At 40.1% G+C, this 20,344-nt stretch overlaps 2 protein-coding genes across 4 annotated transcripts in view; both read right to left on the bottom strand.

Moving 5' to 3' along the window:
* Positions 1 to 15,436, bottom strand: part of nxn (nucleoredoxin) — a 73,028-nt gene extending 57,592 nt beyond the window's left edge. Inside the window, exon 1 of one of the 3 annotated variants that reach the window (XM_004558181.4) lies at positions 14,903 to 15,436. In XM_004558181.4, the coding sequence (XP_004558238.1) occupies positions 14,903 to 15,211 (309 nt within the window). In that variant the 5' untranslated portion in view covers positions 15,212 to 15,436. Of the gene's footprint in view, positions 1 to 2,816; positions 2,904 to 3,387; positions 3,406 to 14,902 lie in introns of those variants that run through there. The other 2 variants (XM_076873299.1, XM_076873298.1) reach the window with 2 other exon arrangements.
* A 1,035-nt stretch (positions 15,437 to 16,471) lies between these two features.
* Positions 16,472 to 20,260, bottom strand: txndc17 (thioredoxin domain containing 17). Its single transcript, XM_004558179.5, has 4 exons — positions 19,996 to 20,260; positions 18,326 to 18,407; positions 17,104 to 17,179; positions 16,472 to 16,980 (listed from the first exon to the last, which is right to left on the bottom strand). The coding sequence occupies exons 1-4, from the start codon at positions 20,138 to 20,140 to the stop codon at positions 16,912 to 16,914; spliced, it is 372 nt and encodes a 123-aa protein (XP_004558236.1). The 5' UTR covers positions 20,141 to 20,260; the 3' UTR covers positions 16,472 to 16,911.
* Between the last annotated feature and the right edge of the window lie 84 nt (positions 20,261 to 20,344).

The raw sequence follows: 20,344 nt of genomic DNA, 5'->3' as shown, positions 1-20,344 counted from the left end.
GGTGTAGGTTTAAGTTTATTAGATTGATCAGTATTGCTGAACTATGAAATATTTTTTTTTTGCATACAGGTATAACAGAATAGCTTTAGTGTAGTTGTTGTTTTAAACTTGAGTATGAACTTATACAAAATGCAGCAAGATATTTAAAAAACAGTTTTGTTGATTAAAACACACTATATCGGATTCATATCGGTATCGGCAGATATCCAAATTTATGATATCGGTATCGGACATAAAAAAGTGGTATCGTGCCATCTCTAATGTAAATAACAAAATAACTTAAAGCAAAAACTGGGAAACATAAAATCTGAAGTCTTTATATTAGGGGGCATCAGTCAAACAATACTGTTTGCTCTGGGTCTAAACAGAGACCAGTTTAGACAGTGTTACATCTTCTTTTGCGCGTGCGGGCCGCTTTGAGCGTTCACACTGGAGGACGTTTGCTGTCGCATTTTATTTGTAGTGTGAACGAGCAGACAAAAAAAAATCGTATTTGATCAAAAAAATCGGAATTGAGCATTAAGACCTGCAGTGTGAACGTAGCCAAAGTCTCAGCTTTTCCCCCTTCTCTCTATGATGTATATCCCCCCTTATGTTCAAGAGAAAGAAAAATAATTTTTCATAGGAGCATTAACTCAGTCAAACAAATTTATAGAAGTTGATCTAGATACAAAGGACCACACAGCTGATAAGAAGCCACCCATTAACACTCCTATCAGTGAAAGGAGTTGGATTGGCAATAAACCAATGGCAGTCAACCAGGAGATTTTCAGCCGACGCCAAGGTTTGGATGATAAATCAGTGACATTGTGAAGTAGGGCTGCACGATTAATCGTTAGAAAAATCGCGATCTTGATTCATACTTATGTGCGATCTCATTTCCAAATGACAACGATTTAAAAAAAAAAAAAAGAAAAAAAAAAGACGACGACAATTGTACCGCATTTTGATCCGGGACGTAATCTGCATGAAAACAAGCGCTCACTCTTCCTGCTCAACAAATGACAAGGGCGGAGCCTTATACCGCGTGATACAGAAGCTGGCTGCTAAAATTAGCAGGGAAAAAAACAACGGAGAGCACGTCAGGGATGACGAGAAAGTGACAGAAGGTCGTCAACCACCCAAACATCAATAACGGGAACCTTATACAGCGCCTCCCCATAACCGTCGAACTCCCGCAGGCACAAAGAAATTACGACTATCACGTATCACCTGACCAAAGATATGGCTCCCATCAACACTGTGCAAAACAAGGGATTTAGGAAAATGATCAACACCCTAGACAAACGCTACACAGTGCCGTCCTGCAACTATTTTTCTATTGTTGCACTACCTGCTCTATACACGCAGTGTCGAGCAACGGTGGAGACGGAATTTCAAGCAGTACAACATTTTGCGGCAACAACAAAACGTGAGACATTTGTTGTTTTTATGTTTATTTATTGTTTTTATGTTCAGTCTCAACTGTTACAAAGTTGATGTGCAGTTAATAAGTGCAATAAATATTTATACTGGAAAAGAGAATCGTGATCTCAATTCTAAGCCAAAAAAAATCGTGATTTTCATTTTATGCAAAATCGTGCAGCCCTATTGTGAAGGTCCAATACCCCTGCCACAAACACTATGATGGGCTATATTAGGATGGGGATTTCTGTTGTAAGAGCTTAACAACAACAACAACAAAAAGAAGCCCCACTGTCCTTTGACCTTCTACTCCCCCCCTCCCCAGAGCTTTCACCTGCCTCTCATGGTCCCTCTCACATAGATACTTTAGTGCTGAATAGCACTTAACAGCTAATGTTGGAACAACATCTGTACTAGCTCATAATCAAAACCTTGATGTGCCAAGACCAGGCCAAGCATCCACCCATAACACCATAAAGGGCGATTAGATAGCGAGCAAGCTTCTTCACAAAGCAAAGTATTGTGTTTACATGATAAACAAAGTCAAAACAGGCCACAATGGACGTTTGAACATGTTCACAGCTCAACGTCCAGACCATGAAAAAACAAAAAAAAAAACAAAAACCCCAAACCCCTCACCGCCTCTGAATTTGCAGCCATCACGTCACATTAGGGAAACAGTTTAGCCAGTGACTATTTAAAAAGCCATAATTTGATGCTGCAGCCATTGAATCTTCCCCAGATAAGAGCCCCATGACTGCATTCAGTCATCTCCCTCCCTCCAAGGCCCTTTGAGAACATAGCACCAATCATAACATGTCTCAGCACTGAGCGAACAATGCACAGGACAAGAAAGAAGCCGGCCACAACTCTGTGTGCCAGTAATCTCTCTTTGAGGCCCCCGCGTCTCTTAATTGCCCGGACACTTGTGTCCGAGGGTTGCTCTCGTTCCTCAGTGAAAAGATGAGACCTCTCGTGCTCCTTACAACAGGCTTAAGCTGATAAACCCTTTCATTCAACGTGGCCGTGGGATTGAGGCTTCATGCGAACAGATTGGGTAAAAAAAAGACTAATAAAAACAGCGATTAGCCTCCAACACAGAAACAGAGCTAAGCCACAGCACAGCCTCAGCAGGGGGTCTACTTTCAACCACTAAAAGTGTCTGATGATTTGTGAGAGCCTTTTCTGAGGAACACATTCCTCAGAGCAACTACATGAGCAGGAATGCATGTGGTGTTTTTGTTTTTACAGAACAAAGATGTAACGGATTCCAAAATAGGATGTGATGAGTGAAGAAATACACAAGCGAGCCTCTCTTGGTCTCTACAAGCCTACTTCTAGCATGCATCCTAGACTACTAAATGAGAAACCCTCGTTCTTGGATAGTAAGCACCTCTCGTGACATTTACTACCTGACAGCGTTGCTCTCCCTTCATGAATCCTTCTTCTCATTTTCTCCCCAGTTACAGCCAACACCTCCATATGGGCTGCCATCAGTGTTTCTTCTGGCCTGTTGCTGTTGTGCATTATACAGAAATCGTGTGTTTGTCAGCAGCAAGGTCGAGTTCTCTGGGTGTTTGCTTTATTTGCAGCTGATGTGAACAAACAAAACAGCACCATACAATTCAATACAGGTCTACAGCATTACAATAAAAACGCGGGCTGACACTAAAACATAGAAAGCAAGCTTTGAATTAAAAAGGGAAAAAAATAATCTTTGCAGTCTGAAAACACAAGTTCTCCAAGATTGTGTCCACCTGACAAATGCTCCAAAAGGAAAAGGGTTAAGTTAATTCTTTGCTCTCTACCAACTGTGAGGGAAATATGTAAGTCTGCACCTCCTAAATGAATCAATATTTTCCCCAGCCATCCCCCTGCTAGCTCCATACAGAAAGGTTTCCGCATACACGCAAACTTCCTGTTAAAAGACAGAAACGTCTCTAAAGAGAAAGATGAGAGCGAGTCAAAACAGTGATATTTTACCTGCTATCGCTGCTGCTTTTTGAAGCCAGAGATAACCATGCAGAGCAGGGGCATTATCAGCGCTGTCTGCGCTAGCTAGCCTGGTTAGCAAGCTTCCTTCGTCACTTGGCATTATGTAAAACAGATGGGTACTTATTTTACATTAAACATACTTAATAGAAAAACTAAAACACCAATTTACACTATGTTTGTTAGGGATGATACCCGTTTCATCCCTAACAAATTCTTTCGGTGTTGTTAAATTCTGCTAAATGCTAAATTCCTGGTATCTTGACCTGACCTTTGTATAACAAATGCTCAAAGCTGAAAGTTAAAAGGGCACGCACCTGGCACACAAAGTAAGCACACCTTTAATTATAACTTGCAAATATATGAGCCTTTGTATTAAATGCAATACAATTGTATTAAGGCTGTATAAAAATTCACCTACCCTCCAGTTGTCAAAAAGCATGGGCATTAATTAGACTGCCTAGCTTTTGTACCAACATTTTTTGAAATTTCAAACAGCCTATTTTTTAGTGCTTGTGGTTGCTGCTTTTATTACATATAAAAGTACTGATCACAGCAACTTTACAGACAACATGCATTTACTGTATAATGCCCCAAAAAAATTTCAGTAGAAATAATTTGGCGTGGTGGTTAGTACTATTGCCTCACAGCAGGAAGGTCCCGAGTCCTTCACCATCTGCCCGGGTCCTTTCTGTGTGGAGTTTGCATGTTCTCCCTATGTTTGCGTGGGTTATCTCCGGGTACTCAGCCTTCCTCCCACAGTCCAAAGACATGGAATTAGTGGGGTTAGTTTAAGTGGTGAATCTAAATTGCCCATAGGTGTGAATGTCCGTGTGAATAGTTGTCTTTTTCTCTGTGATAGACTGGTGACCTGTCTAGGGTGTACTGTGCCTCTCACCCTATGGTAGCTGGGATAAGCTCTACCCTCCTGCGACCCTGATGAGAATAAGTGGAAGAGAATGGATGGATGGATAATCATGTAATCAAGTACAAACCCCCCCCCCAAAAAACAAAAAACAAAAACACACTAACTGACAAAAAGCAGGCAAGACAATCTGTGCCATACTGTTACCTTAGTGACGGACTTTCAGTAGGAATAAACCAGCTCCAAAATAAACAGTTTCTTATTGTTAGTGTAATGCAACTGATAATGCAACAGCATGAATCAATTTATGGGGAGCACTGCAGCACCATTATTTGCTCTCCAGATTAGCTTGCCCACTGGTGACCTTGAGTAATAGCTCACAAATGTATTCTACAGAATCATGTGACATGTGCACAGAAACACACACACAAACACACACCAAGTGGGAATATCAACATATCCATTTGTCCAAAGAAGATATAATGTGCAATTATGTGGGGAGCGTGTTGTTGCAATGGTGTCAAATAACACAGGCGAGGTAAACTCAGTGAACCTGGCTGCAGATGATTTTGGATATTTAGCGTGATAATTGAAACAGAAACACATTAAATGTTCCAAGTACAAGTATGCTTATTTGTGTGCAATCTCCTGCCGGAGCTGGTGGGTGCATCTGCAAATGATTCCAAGTGACTCTCTGGTTATTACCAAAATAATGAGCTAACTACAGGCCATGGAGATCTGCTTCAGCTAGACTCTCCTCAATTTTATTCACTTTTTCTAAAAAAAACAACATGCCAACTTAGCAAGAATGGCATTTAAATTAGTCACACACAACTACTGAGTCTTATTGGGATGCTGAGGTCTGACAAAAAGTACATTTGAAGATGCTCACCTATATTTCTTCATCCTTTCTGCAATTTATAAAACTCAACTTGCTTCTGAGCTAAACCGCAAAGACTGAAAAAGCTGATTCAATATTATGGAAAAGACTCTTGGGAAGCATGTCTGCATTGGCATCGGATCTTATTAGACATATGATACATCCTCAGCTGCCTCATTATCCTACAGGAGATTAACAACTCACTGTAAATGTGGCATCTGTGTAGGAGAAAAGTAAGGATCAGCCATCAGTTAGAACCAGCTAATCTGAATTATGCGAGATCAGCAAGGTCAAAACATTACATGCGGATAAAACCCTTAAAACAGCAGGGGGTTAAAAGAGTCGTGCAAACGAGACGTTTAAATTGAAGAAGCAGAAAAAGAAGACGGGGTTTCTGGGCCTGGGCAAAGGGTTAGGTAATGGAAGTTTCTGCAAACTGTCAAAAAGACTGTGACAAAGCTATTTCTGGATTTTAATATTGTTCAGTTTCCCCTGGTGCTCAGAGAACATCTTGTTGCTGAGTAACTGAGAGTTGGAAAGTGCCCATGCTGAAAGGATACCACTGATAACTGATGAGATGTGGCACATTGAATATACTGTCAAGTTATTGCCTGTCAAAGTTTCCCTAAAAGGAACAGCTCTGCATTTTGGGAAATACAGCCACAACGGTTTAATCATTTATATAATCGTGTGCAGGTCGCCCTTGTTTTGCTAGTTAAAGTTAAAAAAAGGATGTGTTAGGTGTGGACTTTGGTGCCTGACACCACAGGCTCCCAAGTCCTCCTAAGCTGCATGTTCAAGAATTGTTCCACACTTTATCAAAGTGGGATCCGGGGACTTTGGATATCAAGTCAATGCTTCGGTCTCTGTTGTCCTGCTCATGCCATTCCTTGAATTCTGGGGAGGCCACTGTTGTTGAGGACCACTGCCAAAGGGGGTACGCTTGGTTTGCAACAATGTACAGGTACAGGCGAGGAGTGGATGGCTCTTGTCAAAATCCAGATCAACTTGAACCCAGCAGTCTATATGAGTGATTTTAATGGTGTGGGTGACCGGTGTATTTGCCTTTTTAATGAGAATAAGATGAGAAGACTCTGAGATCCACCATAGTCAGATTTTTCCCACTCGTTTTCTAATCTTTGTGCTCCAGTATAATAACAGCTCCATGTTGGCCATGCAAATATTAGAGCAGTATTGATCTTCTCATCTATACTTGAGTCAGAAAGCAAATGAACAGATCTCCAAAATGTTTAAATGTTCTTATATGAAAAAAGAAAATCTAAAATGAAGAGAATGCAGTCTTAAGTTAAAAGAATAATTCAAAAGCCAAAAGAGCTTTAACTTTAAAAGGGTCTGCCTCACAAATCAATCCACAATATTACAATTCTACTCTGTTACTGCAATGACAGGCAATAAAATGAGATGCACTGCATTGGCCTTGTCTTACAGGAAATTCATCTTTCAAACTTCTCAAAGAGCTGGATGCTACTCTGTCTTCTGTCATGCAGCATTAGGAATCCCACAAAGTCCATAAGAATACAGAGGAAGAAGTGGTCATCATTTCTGGTCATCATTTCTGGTCCTGTCCTCACTTTACAATATTTTATTCAGCAACTGTTTTTCTGAACTTTTAGGTAATCATTTTAACAATTTGAATCAATAACTTATTTCAGCTGGTTAGACATCAAATTGCAATCCTAACTGATGCTTGCTGCTCTTGGATGTTGTTTCTACTGTTTGAGCTTTTCTACAACTATTTCATAGACCAGCTGTAATTGCAAGTACATAAATGGAATTGATTAAAATTTCTAGTTAAGCAACAGCCTGCCGCTGTCAGAATTCAACATACCCTTTCTTAACTTTGTCAGAGGGAATGCTTCGTATGTGAGATTTAAAAAAATAAAAATAAAAAAAAAGTACTTGCCGCATGCAACAGCTAAACCGGGCGAGAAAGCAGAGCTGATGCCACCGTGCCATGCTACATGCTGAGACACTGGGTCTCTTTGTACGACGAGCTTCTTTACAGACAGCAGCAGGAGCTGCAGGAACACTTACACTTGAATGAAAATACCACAGACAGCAGGGGGTTTACAGCTTGCGTGTACACACAACAGTGCACACAACCGGGGAAGCAGGGTGGCGGTCACATGGAAGTGAAAAGGCTATCGTCCAGAGGGAAACTTGTCATGCCAGAAATCTTAAAACTATGAATAAATTTACATCAAATCAGCATCCCGTCTGACCGATGCAACAGATATCCTACATGAGATAGATTTTATGGTTTGTTAGCGGTGACGATGAAAATTTGTAGCAATCCTACACAGCCCAAATTTCGTATCCATAAATGCATCTTTTTCATTTAGCTCAGGAAATATGATCACTGGAAATGTAGAGGGGAAAACTGAGAAATCACAAAGAGCCAACATTCAATCTAGGAGAGATAACAGCAAGACAAAGGACAGCTCTGGATGGCAGGATGCCCCTGGGGCGGCTATGCTGTTATTATGTTGGAAAGGGCTGCTGAGCTGCGGTGCAGGGCAATTACAGACCGGAGGATTGACTGGGGGGAGGGTCCGGGCAAGCCAAGCCATCCATGAAGCGCTCTCAGCTCAGAGAAAAGGAGAACAAACTCTGATACAGCAGCAATAAACCATAACAGATGATGGTGGCTTCACCCGTTGAAGTAACAACCATCTGCTTATTCCCATGGAAAAGAGTTCGGTCTAAGCCGCTTTGCTGTCATCAGTGGAACCCAAAATTAATTTTGAGCGATGCATGCTGAACTTTCTGCTGCATTGGTTTGGATTATTTTACTAGTATATGTCACAAATAGGGTGGTTTTGGGATAACGTACAGGGCTAAATGAATCATCTGTTGTTCTCATAGAGAGCTACAGCAGACACTGTGGTGAACACATTAGCCACGTCTATTATCTTTAACGTCACTCCACTTTGGAAAGTCCTGGCTGAAAACCACACACCGTCCACTAGCGATCCAGCCGGAGAACGCGGGACAAAGAGGAAAAGTCAGTCTCAGAGTATCGTTTCAGTGGTTCATGGACCACAGTCAGAGGTCGCAGCCTTACAGCCATTGTGTGTTGTCACTGAACGGGTAGATAACGGAAGTAAAAACAGATAGAGTTGCAAGGGGGAAAGAGTTTTACGAGACACATAATGCGACTTTTCGCCAAACTCTCACTTGGGTAACTTAAGCCACTCAACTTCACCTCTGATGAAATCTCCATTGTCGTCTCTCATAATATTACAGCTCTCCAAGTAAAGAGGCCACAATGGGCAGTGAAAGGAGACAGTAATACAAGCTCGGTGCTGTGAGAAGTAACAGTTGGCACTGCTGAGTATCTCGGGTCCAAACACACAATTTCCATGCCCCGTGGCCCTGAACGGCTTCAGTGGAGCAGGTGTCTGCGCACATTCTTTACATAAGCTTTTGTCAAACATGGCGCACAGGAGCAAGGCCTCACAGCTGCAGGACAATGGAGTCTCATTAAAGTACAGCTCTGCAGCCAGACATGCACCCTTACAGCCGGAGTCAAAGTAACAGTTTCTCCAAGGTCAGTTTGTGGTCAGAAACGGGGCCAAACCAACTGGTGAGAACTGCATGTGAATTATATTACAGAAACATGCCATAAGTTATTTACTAAAATGTAAAATAAATAAATCAATAAAATAAAAAGCTTAAAGCTGTTGTGCTGACAGAAACAGAAATAAAAAGACTGAAAGCAAGTACAGCTGAAGTTCAAACTGCACATTGTGATTAAATTAATGCCTGATGAATGAGGTAATTGTGCTCTTTCATGCAATTTAGATAAAATTACCGTTATCTTCCAGCATAATGTCAGTGTCAGACCCCTGAGCCATGAACCATGCTGGAGAAGTAAACACTGTGCATGAAGCTAGGTAGTACTATATTTTTAGACGTCAGAAATCTGAATGTATAAGAAAAAAAAAAAAAATGCCAAGAACCAGTGTGAAGATTAGAGGTTTCTGCTCTTAAAAACTCTCTCTGGCTTTATATTCCACAAAAAGTATCAATTAAACTCTCTCGGGGAGTGTAACAAAACTTCAGTTTAACTGATTTTAAGATTTGGTCGTGCAACCTACACAGGTGAAATGTTTTAAAGTAAGAATCAGCTCATTCACTTTAATTGCATAGCCAACTTCATACCATGTACAGGGCGATATGACCAAAAAATATTTATCACGATATACATTTGATAATTTGCGATAATGATAACTGACGATATAACTGACACTAGACAAAATGCTTTACAACTCCACAACTTTATTAGTGCAAAAAACCCCATCAATGTATTTTCACTTAAACAAGCAGCTGTTTTTTTATGTGCATTAAAGTTATATAAAAATGTAACAGTGCAAATTCCTTGCTGACAGTTTAACCAAAAGGCATTTCCAGTGGAAACTGGCCGACACATCCTCAGCATAACCATGTATACTATCCACAAAACTTAAAAAGAGGTTATAAACACACAATACAGTAATATTATGTTGAAGCACAGTACGTATCACGCCGCGAGGTGCCTGCCTAAGACAGCCGTAATGCTCCGACAATCCATCAAGCGGTGCGGCTTCGTAGCTTAGCAAAGTCGTACTAAAACATTTGACAGATTTTCGAGCCCCATGTACGACATAAAATTGTTTCGAGGTCAGTAAACACAACCAGAATTTATACACAAGGCACACGGGATTATAAGGGGCACTGTTGATTTTCAGAAAAATCAAAGGATTCATTTTAAGTGTGCCGTATTTTCCAAACAACGCGGTAATAACGACGGACCGCTAGCATGCGCTACCAAAAATAGTGCTTGGTTGTGTATCTGACGCATGAAAGCTAAACCAGTTCCACACCACTGAAGTTGCAGCATTTTTACAAACCAATTCTGGTTCATCCGTTTCATTTAACGATCCACTTTCGCTCTTCTCATTCTGCGTTGCCGCCATGTGCGTATGTAAACATAGGCACTGCGCATGCGCGTTTTACCCATATTCTATCGCGATATTTCATTTTCCTATCGTTGCCCAAAATTACACCGGTATTACCGTGAACGGTATGATATAGCCCAGCCCTACCACGTACTAAAACCTCTAATGAAGAAATCTAAGACGTACGGATTAGGCAAGGCAATGTGCAGACACTTTTGTCAACCTTCTCACATTTGCTCCATCTGTGTTGTTTTTTAGTTTTTGTGCAAGTCATCTTTGAGTTTGACACATCTTGACACATTTAGTGATGGCCTTTTGCTTTCACTTATAGTACAAGTTTAGGTCAGTTTATAAGCTGTTTCATGTATCGTATGCCAAGCTGTTCAGGAAGACTGGGCCAAAATTTGTGATGAACACATCTCTAAATCTGACATTTAACTCTCACGGTCTCTCCGCTGCGAATTTTCCACATCACAGAAGCCTCAAAAATGTCCCAGTATTAACCCAGACCAAAACAGAAGACCTCTACAACACAAAGCCACAGAAACCAAAGGCAAAGCTGATCAAGAACAGAGGATTACCACCTGCAGATAAAACAGTTCAAACCACTCTTTCAAGCCACTTCTTTGGTTACAGTGAAGGATGCATGATGGGCAGGGTGCAATTCAGTTTTCAGCAGACCACTGACATACTGATGAAAGGTGTCCTTAGCCCCACTCTGAGGCTCCTTGCACCCTTCGCCCCTGGCTGCGAGCCGAGCGAGCGGGCGTCCTGCCTCAGGGGGCCAGCCACACAGCAGAACCGCCGACCAGGAGGAGTCGAACAAGAGGCCTTTCTCTCCCTGCGATGTGATCCTCCCCCCTCTCACTCCTGCAGGAACGACTCTGGCAGCATCTCAGCTTGTTCTCCCCCTTTAGTAAAGTTGGATTCTCAGATCACTTTGGCCATGGCTTCAATTCATTTACATGCAACTCTCTGTCTCTCTGCTGCTGCTAGTGCACAAGTCCATGTAAGGCAGTGCCAGCAAGTCAGACAGCTGGCCATCTCTGAACAACAGCAGACATCCATTCACTAAGAACTCGCTACTCGAGGGTCTCTCAAAACGAGCACAAGTGGAGAGTCCTCTGTGCTGTTTAGAAACTGTGTTGTGAACCCGTAGCCTGACCACCAGCTCAAACAAAGCTTATCAAACAAAGCATACACAATTATGCAGTGTATAACTGACCCGAGCGTAACCTTTATAAAAAGCAGACACGCACATGAGGGGAGAGCAAAATTAAATTCATTCATTTGGTACCAAGATATAATGGCTAATTACACTTCTCAGTACATTCATATTACGAAACCACCAGAACAACATGACAGTTTCACCTTTTTCTCTCCAAGGACAGATTAAATAAAGACTGGCAGAAGACTTTCTTTACTTTCTGCATTTAATCAGGAATATTATCCTTTCTTGATTAAATAACAAACATTTCCTGCAACGGGAAGGCCTGGATAAGTCCTAAGTAAAAGAAAAGGGGACAGCCTCCAGAGACAGGGAAGGAGCCAAGTCAGTACAAGGCAGAGGAGTGGAAGCAGAGAGAGGAGGAGGAGGAGGAGGAGGAGGAGGAGGAGGAGGAGGAAAAGTACAATTGGAGATTCTGAGGTGGGTTAGACGGCTCTGAAAGACAGGGCTGAAGAAAAATTGCATCCTTCGCCAGGAGATGAGTTCCGCCTGCATCACGTCAAAAACAAACCGGAATGGAGGGCTGAGAGGGCCACTTAGTCTCCACAGACCCACAACATCAACAAAACCCACCACTGAGTCAACATCACTCACCCATTAGGTCTGCCTGTGCCTGTCTATGGTACAAATAGTACTGTGATGTTCTCGTTCAGATGTTCTGGCACATCACGAGCAGGCGATCTTCCTGTGTTACTCAGAGCCAAATGAGAGGTTTTTAAAATTGCCTCCGTTTCACCGCCAGCTAACTTCACACCTGCAAAATGTGATTCTCGCACTTGAATCAGACACAACTAATAATAACTAAAACAAAGAAAAATTGTTGCATTTGGGTCCTCAGCTGACCACCTTCTGTTTAATCAAAGCACATAAATCCCCACACAATAGGCTGCTAATTATGGCTGCAATTATGTTCATTATCATTTAATCTCCTCATTATTTGCTGTTTACTTTTCAATTAGTCCAAAAAACACTTTTTGGCAAACAAAGAAAAGAAAAGTAAGAAAAAGAGTGAATGAAATCCATTTAAAATTCCCTCGGAACAAGTTGAGGCTTATTTTATTCAACCAAATATATTCGGTGTGCCTCCGTGCATGACAAAGAACACCATGAAATCCTTGTGCTGGAATCTTTATTTTTTTATTTTATTTTATTTTATTTTTGGGGGGGGAGACATTCAGTCTATAATCAATAGAGCTGCAGATTAATTAACCATCTATCAGAGCTCAACTGATTACACCAAGAAAACCCAGAAGAGAAAGGGAAATGAGCCATTTCTGAACAAAAACATGCTGCCAGATCCTCTGAAGATAAACATCTGATTAAATGGAAAAGAGACTGCTGTGTAAGTGAAGGCAGGAAAACCACCCTGTAATGCTATAATATAACTTGGATGCCAGCATGCACGAATCACAAATTAACTAGTGCCTGATAACAGATAACAATGCTCTGCGCATTTCTAAAGTCATATTTATAAGACTCTGTTAGTACAGTGAATTATGACGAATGTGTGGAGATGAAACCCAAACCGAACGAAGACTGCAGGCCTCTGCAAAAATGAGATAGACAGCTGTATTGCAATATTCTCACAAGGTCTGGGCAGCAAACAGACCACCAATTAGAGCACGAACAATGCTTATGTTGATGCCACACATATTTTCCGCTTGGAGTTACAACACAATAACACTGCACTGTGGACGTGCTCCGCCCCAGACAACAAGACAACCCCCACCCCCCTGTCATCACTGCACCTTATTCACGTCTGGACTTCATTATGAAGTGTAACGGAAATCATCATTGGCAATTTGAAAGAATTTACGAGACAATGATTCAATCCAAGTCATGCCTCGTGGTCACAAAGAACGGTTAGGGTTATACATGGCTAAGCAAGGCACGTCTTTTCTAAAACCAATACGCACTGTTAGGACAAGAAGCAGATTTTAAACATTTTAGACCACCGTGGTTTTACGTACACACCGCCTGACGTGACTGATGCTAAACTAGATTACATCGTTTTTGCTGTATGGTTTTCCTAAAAATATTTCCTCTTATAGGCATCAGGCCTCACCTTTAAAATAATAATATATATTTTTTAAAAACAACAAAAAGAGAAATGGTCACAGACCTCTTTATTTGGACAATCTGTTATCTAGTCTAGCATCTTTCTTTGTGAGCATCATCAGAATTCACTGACACGCCTGACTGATGCCATGCAAATGCAGCTGAGCATGGTGTCTTTGTTTATGCCTCATCTGCAATTACATTTAGATTCAGCAAGGATGAGACCTGTGCTGCGAACTGGACACTGGCATGGCCCTCTGGCATTCTGCAGTGCACACACGACATATGCAACATTGTCCTCAATTCCATTTTTCTAAGAGTTGGATTTATTTTTCTGGAGCTGTAGATAGCAAACCTCTACCATGATATATAATCCATAAGACTTTTATTTTTGGAAAGGAAGAATATATTTGAATAAATCATTTTTCCTGTCAGTTTTTGCAATTAACAAAAAAAAAAAAAAAAAAAGGATATCTATCCCAAATAATAAAACTCCTTGAAAAAAACAAACAAAAAAAACTAATTAATTTTTTTTTTGGCTTAAAGTCATTTACACAGAGAGAAATTAAGCAATTTAATCCACACATCCATCACAAAATACACACCTAAGCCTCTCAATGTACACAAACATTAAAAATATAAAAGTAATTACTAAGTCAGGGAAATCAAAGTAGTCAGAAATCTTCAAAGCACTGCTTTGCTGACATTCTTAGGAAATTAAGGAAAACTAAAGATGAAATGATAGTAAAATGAAAAAACAGGCCTTCTCTGTGTACAGGCCACACCTGGATAATATGATAGAATATAAAATAACAACACTGCTGTGATGCTCAGTGGAACTATGCTTCTGCAATGACTCTCTGGTCAAAATAGGAGCCAGTGCAAAGTGAAGAACCAAAAAGAAGAGAAGCCTGTTATCTTTCCTGTTCATAACTCAAAAATGTCTAGACTGGCACTTTTAAGATATATTGATAAAAATCAAGTCAAAGGGCAAGAGTCCATCCTTTTACTCTAAGTGTTTATTTTTGTTTGTTTGCTTTTTTTAAATTAAAATGGTTGAAATGTGGTTTTTAAAAGTCACATTTCAGTTAACATTTCTCACATATTTTTGTGGAAAAACTGACAATTCAATAATGTATGTGTCAGTTAAAATAAACAGCTGATTTTATAGTTTAAACACACACACGTACGCATACGTTAGTGTGTGATAGCTGTGTGTTATCAATAACGAATCCCAGTTACAAGATTTCTACAGAGAATCTGAAGATGATCCCATTTGTCCCACTTGAATGAATCTGATTAAAATAAGTCGATGTAGGACAAACCCAATTCATGACCCAAATTAAAAACTACACCTGTGCTCCGACAGAAGAAGCAGACATAGCCTAAATGTGTAGGGTTTTTTTAAAAATTATTTTTCCAGGGTCTTTCAACCCATGTACAACACAGAAACCCCCCTTCAGACACTAAGCCCTGCTTCGGCTGCTGCTCTTCATCACCGCTGCCCATCTTACCTTTTTGTGTCTGTCTTTGAAAGGTAACGCAGGCCATGGCATCTCCTGCAAAAAGTCTTGCCAGTGTTTCTGATCCGGATCAGACGAGATGAAGACGATTTCCAATTTGTCCTTATGTTCAGACGTCTTTTTGAACCTGCTGTAAAACTCGCACAGGCTGCCGTTGAACTGCTTGCACGGGGCGTTCAGGCTGCATCCGAAGAAGAGCCCGACCAGGGACAGCTTCGCGCCCAGAGACTGCACGTCCACCTCGGCTTTCTCGCTGTTGACGAGCCGCTCCCCGAGTAGACTCACCAGAAACTCCGACATCGCAGCGTACAGTCCTCGAACACACAACGTTACCCTCAGCCGAAACCGCTGTACATGTAACCGCTATGTTCAAGCGACACCCAGCACTTCCTCCACCTCCAATTTGAGGTTTTAGGTGAGCTCCCAGCCCCGGCGAGGCGTTGCGGTCTCTGTGTTCACCGCTGCTCGTCCTCCGGTGCGAGCGCTGTGCAGGAATGCGCTCCGCTTAAATCGCCCTGACTGCAACAGCGGTTGCGCTCTTTTAAGAGAAAAGCACACAATTTTGTCACAATATTTATCATTCTGTTTGTAAGGAATCCACTTTAATCAATTTATGGATTTCAAATGCAATAAAAGCTGCACTTGCAGCTGAATTGTTTTAATTTCCGAGTTTATGGGTTTCTTTTTTAATTTTGTTAAATTTTCAGAATAATAACAGCGGTTTTCCGGGCTTGACCTCCAGAATCACATTAGTCTTGTGTTTGCAAACATCATTAAATTTGAGTCGATTAATTTTCTTTAGACAACTGTAAATAAAATTCTACTCATTTCTATTTAGACTGGGAGTGAGACTAAACTCAACTCCTGTGGATGTGCTGCCACCTAGTCCTCACAAAAGAAAACAAGGGTCAGTCACATCACACAGAAAAGTTCCTATCTGATCCCCTCGCAGTCAGCTGATTCGTAATTACAACAGCTTTAAAATAAGTAATTCCAAATTTTACCATTTACGTTTGCTACAGCGAGTGATCAGAAAACACGGAAAACAAAAAAAAAGTAGCAATGTTTTCTTCTGTTGCTGACATCAAGTTTGTGTTGAAATATTTAAACGAATAACTACTAACTGATCATTCTGAAACAAAAAAGAGCTTTTGGCTTTAGATCGTGACAAATGGAGTGGGTTTAAATTGAATTTGGTTCCAGTTTCTTAATAGATTAAACATGCTTTTCAGCCTGGAAAGATCTGATGTTGGTAGCTAATGTAACTATTATGTTATGGGTGTTCCAGAGTGACAAAAAATAAAATAAAATAAATAAAGGAAAACTAAAAAGATCCAAATTTTAAATCACCCTTGCACTTTGACGAGCTCTATCTCAGACTGTTTTTTGGAGTATGACATATGAACATTCATTATCTTGCAAAAGTTATTGTATGACAAAAATTTACTGATTCTGAGGGTGTGACACTCACTAATTTTCCATAGAATGACTCATGAAAAGTTCTGGCACAGCTTCAGCTATTTCGAAGTTGCATAGAAGATGAAAAACAACTGAAACACATCGTGTATGTGAACTTTACCATGTATATCCATCACCCACAACAGCACAACAAAAACATGGTCAGACATATGTGACAGATCAAAAGAGGAACCCAAAGAATAAGTGTCACTCCATTTAAAGCCACAGCAACAACAAAGTTAAAGAAATCAATAGTCACAATAATAATAAAATAAAAATATTAAGACAGATTCACCACAAACTAGTGTCCACCAGTTCATCACAGAATCCGAGTACTAAGATGGTAGCAAGTAAAGCGTGCATTCTCATAGGCATTACCTAAACAAGTCAGTATTGTTTTAGGGGCAAACTTAAACAAATTCTGGTTTCTATCAGAATCAAAGTGGGAGATATTTCACTTTTAAATTATATTTAGGGGGGGGGGGGGAGAGAGTGCTGAAATGTTGAACTTTTGTTGAGTGATGAAAGCAGCGCAGTATTCCTCAGTCCTCGGTGAACATCATCTTCACCAGGTCTGCTTTGAAACATTCCTCCTCCACCAACTTCTGAGGCTGAAACAAAGATTACACAGAAACGACGCTTAACATTACAGAAATATCCAATATTAGCTGCCTTATTAAACAAATAACTAACTAAATAAATACATAAACAAATAAAGGTAAATGCATTCTTACTGTGCCATATCGCAGCAGTGTGGGAACTCCAGTCAACTTCAGTGTCTCCTTGAAATCGTTCTTTGGATCCTTCCAACTGGAGTGAGAAAGACATTATTAGGAAGCTTTTAAAAGTTAACAGTACAACATTTAATAACATAACAAGACTTTGGACTATGCATTGAAACACATTTTTACATTCATGTGAACAAATGGCTCTTGGGAGGCAAAAAAAAAATTATCACAGCAAAAACGGATATTGCATATTTGCACAGCATACTGTTTAAACAGAAACAGTAAACAGTTATCAATAACAACTGTCTTTCTCACACTGCAGATAAACTTTGTGCTTCCTTACTGCTTCCAGAAAAATTAAAAGGTTAAGTTAAACTTAATTAACTACTGAAGTGTTTCCATTCCTGGTTCTTCCAGACCGCATGTGAAAGTGTCTTTGAGCAAGATAATAAACCCCCAAAACAGCACTCAGTATATCATTAATGTGCATTAGTGTTTATAAAAGTGGTTTGAGTTGGTTAGAGCGGTCAATAAGACTACAAAAGTGATTTATGTATGCAATACACAATGATAACACTCCATTCACATTAGGGAATAAAACATAAGCAGAAGTAGTATGGTTAGTTAAAGCAAACAAACAAAGAAAATAGCAAAAGTAGCAAAGAGTTAAAGTCTCCTAGTATAAAACGCATGTAAAGGTTCAGAATGTGCCTCAGCCCACTCTGAAGGTACACAGTACTAGAAACCAGTCTTCTCTAGTTTAGAAATTGGGTGGGGAACTTTAAAAGCCAGTCTCTCCTGTAAACTGGGCTCGTGATAATGAGAGCTCATCGGAAGATGTTAAATATCACAGCACTTTATACCAAAGAAGAAATGTTTAACTGGCTCTGTGGTCAGCTGAAGAAAATGAAAATATAAATTCTGATCAGAACAATGATCGGTTTCAATTTCAATTAAATTACATCATGTGTCATGTATCTTTTAATTCTATATAACTTTACAACGGAGATTCAGTCAGTTACTATCAAGCTTTTTTGCCACAGTAAAATCCTTTTATTGACAGGCTACCTGCGATTCTCAACAAGTAAACATGAAATAAAGCTTAGTCTGTTAACTGCACCATGATGTGCTATAGTGGTGACAGCGCGTGACATTTGTGTGACTAAAGAGTTAGAAATAATAACAGCTTCTCACAACATGCTGGAAAAAGGAAGCATAAAATACTGACTAGGCTCTTTCTCCAACTTGGCAGTAGATGAAAACAGAGCCCTCCGGAAGGTGACTCAGCTGTCCTCTTACAACTGGCTCGGCTGGAAAGGTAGAAGTCACAGGATGAAGCACAAAATGCTCTTTATGCAATTTTGATAAAGAAATGCTAAGAAAGAACTCGACTTGTTATTTTTCAATAGTTCTAATCTCAACAGCAATAAGCAATGTCGTTACTTTCCTGTTCATTTTAGACAAATTTTCCATCCATAACAATCACATTTGTGAAAAAATTTAATTGTTATATAACATTTAAATAACACTGTCACATTCAAAAAAGACAGAATATATCCAAACTCTTCATTTCACCTGGTTAATTAAAACTTTTGTGTAGAAATGATTTACTAAACCACATACATACATACATACATTCTGTAATTTCAATGCACATACACTGGTCACTTTATTAGGTAGATCTTGCTAGCACAGGGCTGGACCCTCTTTTTGCCTACAGAGCTTCACTATTTTTGTGGCATAGATTCAACAAGGTGCTGAAAACATCCCTCTGAGATTTTGGTCCATATTGACTGCATAACAAAGTTGCTCCAGACTTGCAGGTTGCACATCCATGATGCAAATTTCTCATTTAATCACATTTTATGGTGCTCTGTTGAATTGACATCTGGCGATTGGGGAAGGTGACTTGAGTACAGTGAACTCAGCGTCAAATGCAAGAAACCAGTTCGAGATGATTTAAACTTTGTAACATGGTGTATTGTCCTGCAGGAGGCAGCAACCAGAAGGTGGGTACACTGTGGTCATAAAGGGATGGATGTGCTTACTGATTAAATGATACTCAGCTGGTACTACGGGACCCAAAGTGTACCAAGAAAATATCCTCCACAGCATTACACCACCATCTGCCCGAACCTTTGATACACGACAGGATGGATCCTTGCTTTCATTTTTTATGTCAAATTCTGACCCTAAGATCTGAATGCCACAGAGGAAATTGAGACTCTGACCAGGACACATTTTTCAATCTTCTGTTGCCTGATTTTGGTGAGCCTGCGTGAATTATAGACTCCCTTTCCTGTTCATAGTCTGGTCATCTGCTGCTGTAGCCCATCCCCTTCCAGCTTTGATGTGTTGTGAATTTAGAAATACTCTTCTCCATTCTATAACTGTAGCAAGTGGTTCATTGAGTTACTGCTGTCTTCCTATCAGCTCGAAGCAGTTTGGCCATTCTAAATCATTTTCACCCAGAAATCAGCCCTAATCCTCTGTAAACCTTAAAGTTGGCTGTGCAGCAAAATCCCCAAAGTTCAGCAGTTTCTGAAACACTCAGACCAGCACGTCAGGCAACAGCAAAAACCGTGCAGTATTTCAGTATTTAAATCACCTTGTGTACAAAACAGAGGCAGGTGAGTGTAAAATCCTTAAGTAAACCTAATTTCTTATATGTAAACCTAAACTGCGTTAAATACATAACGACAGATTAATGTCTATGCTTTTACTATATAATATGCCATTAAAAGAGTGCACTATCACTAACACTGTAGCCAAAGCTAAGTCAAGCAGCATTTAAATATCAAAGTCTTTAAGACCAAAAAAGTCACGACAAAACAGTGAGAATAGCAGCTGTGGCTGTAAGTTGCGTAATATATCCAAGTATCAGATTTCTGAGGTTACCTTTGACACAATCTGGACACCAGCTCTTTCCTTGCTTGTCTTTATCCCCTGAAAAGTAAGCAAAAATATCCTTCCCTTTTCTCTCAGACACAGCCCGACAGAATTCATCATACCCGTGTACATTTACTTCTTCGTAATGGGCCATTATTTTAACCAAAGCTAATGTGACAAAGCACAAATTTAAACTGCTAAATTTAACCCTTGCTGCAAGTGTAATAATCAATGCAGCTTCTCTGAACTTTGGTCCTGGTAGCAATACTCTTAAGTCGACGCCTACTTCCGGTCTGTGGAAAAAGTTCTTAAAGTAACCGCTAAAAGAAATCGCATTGTAATATATTCTTTCTTATTT

The sequence above is a fragment of the Maylandia zebra genome, linkage group LG14, assembly GCF_041146795.1.
Source record: "Maylandia zebra isolate NMK-2024a linkage group LG14, Mzebra_GT3a, whole genome shotgun sequence".
Lineage (NCBI taxonomy): Eukaryota > Metazoa > Chordata > Actinopteri > Cichliformes > Cichlidae > Maylandia > Maylandia zebra.
This window is presented reverse-complemented; position numbering and strand designations above follow the sequence as displayed.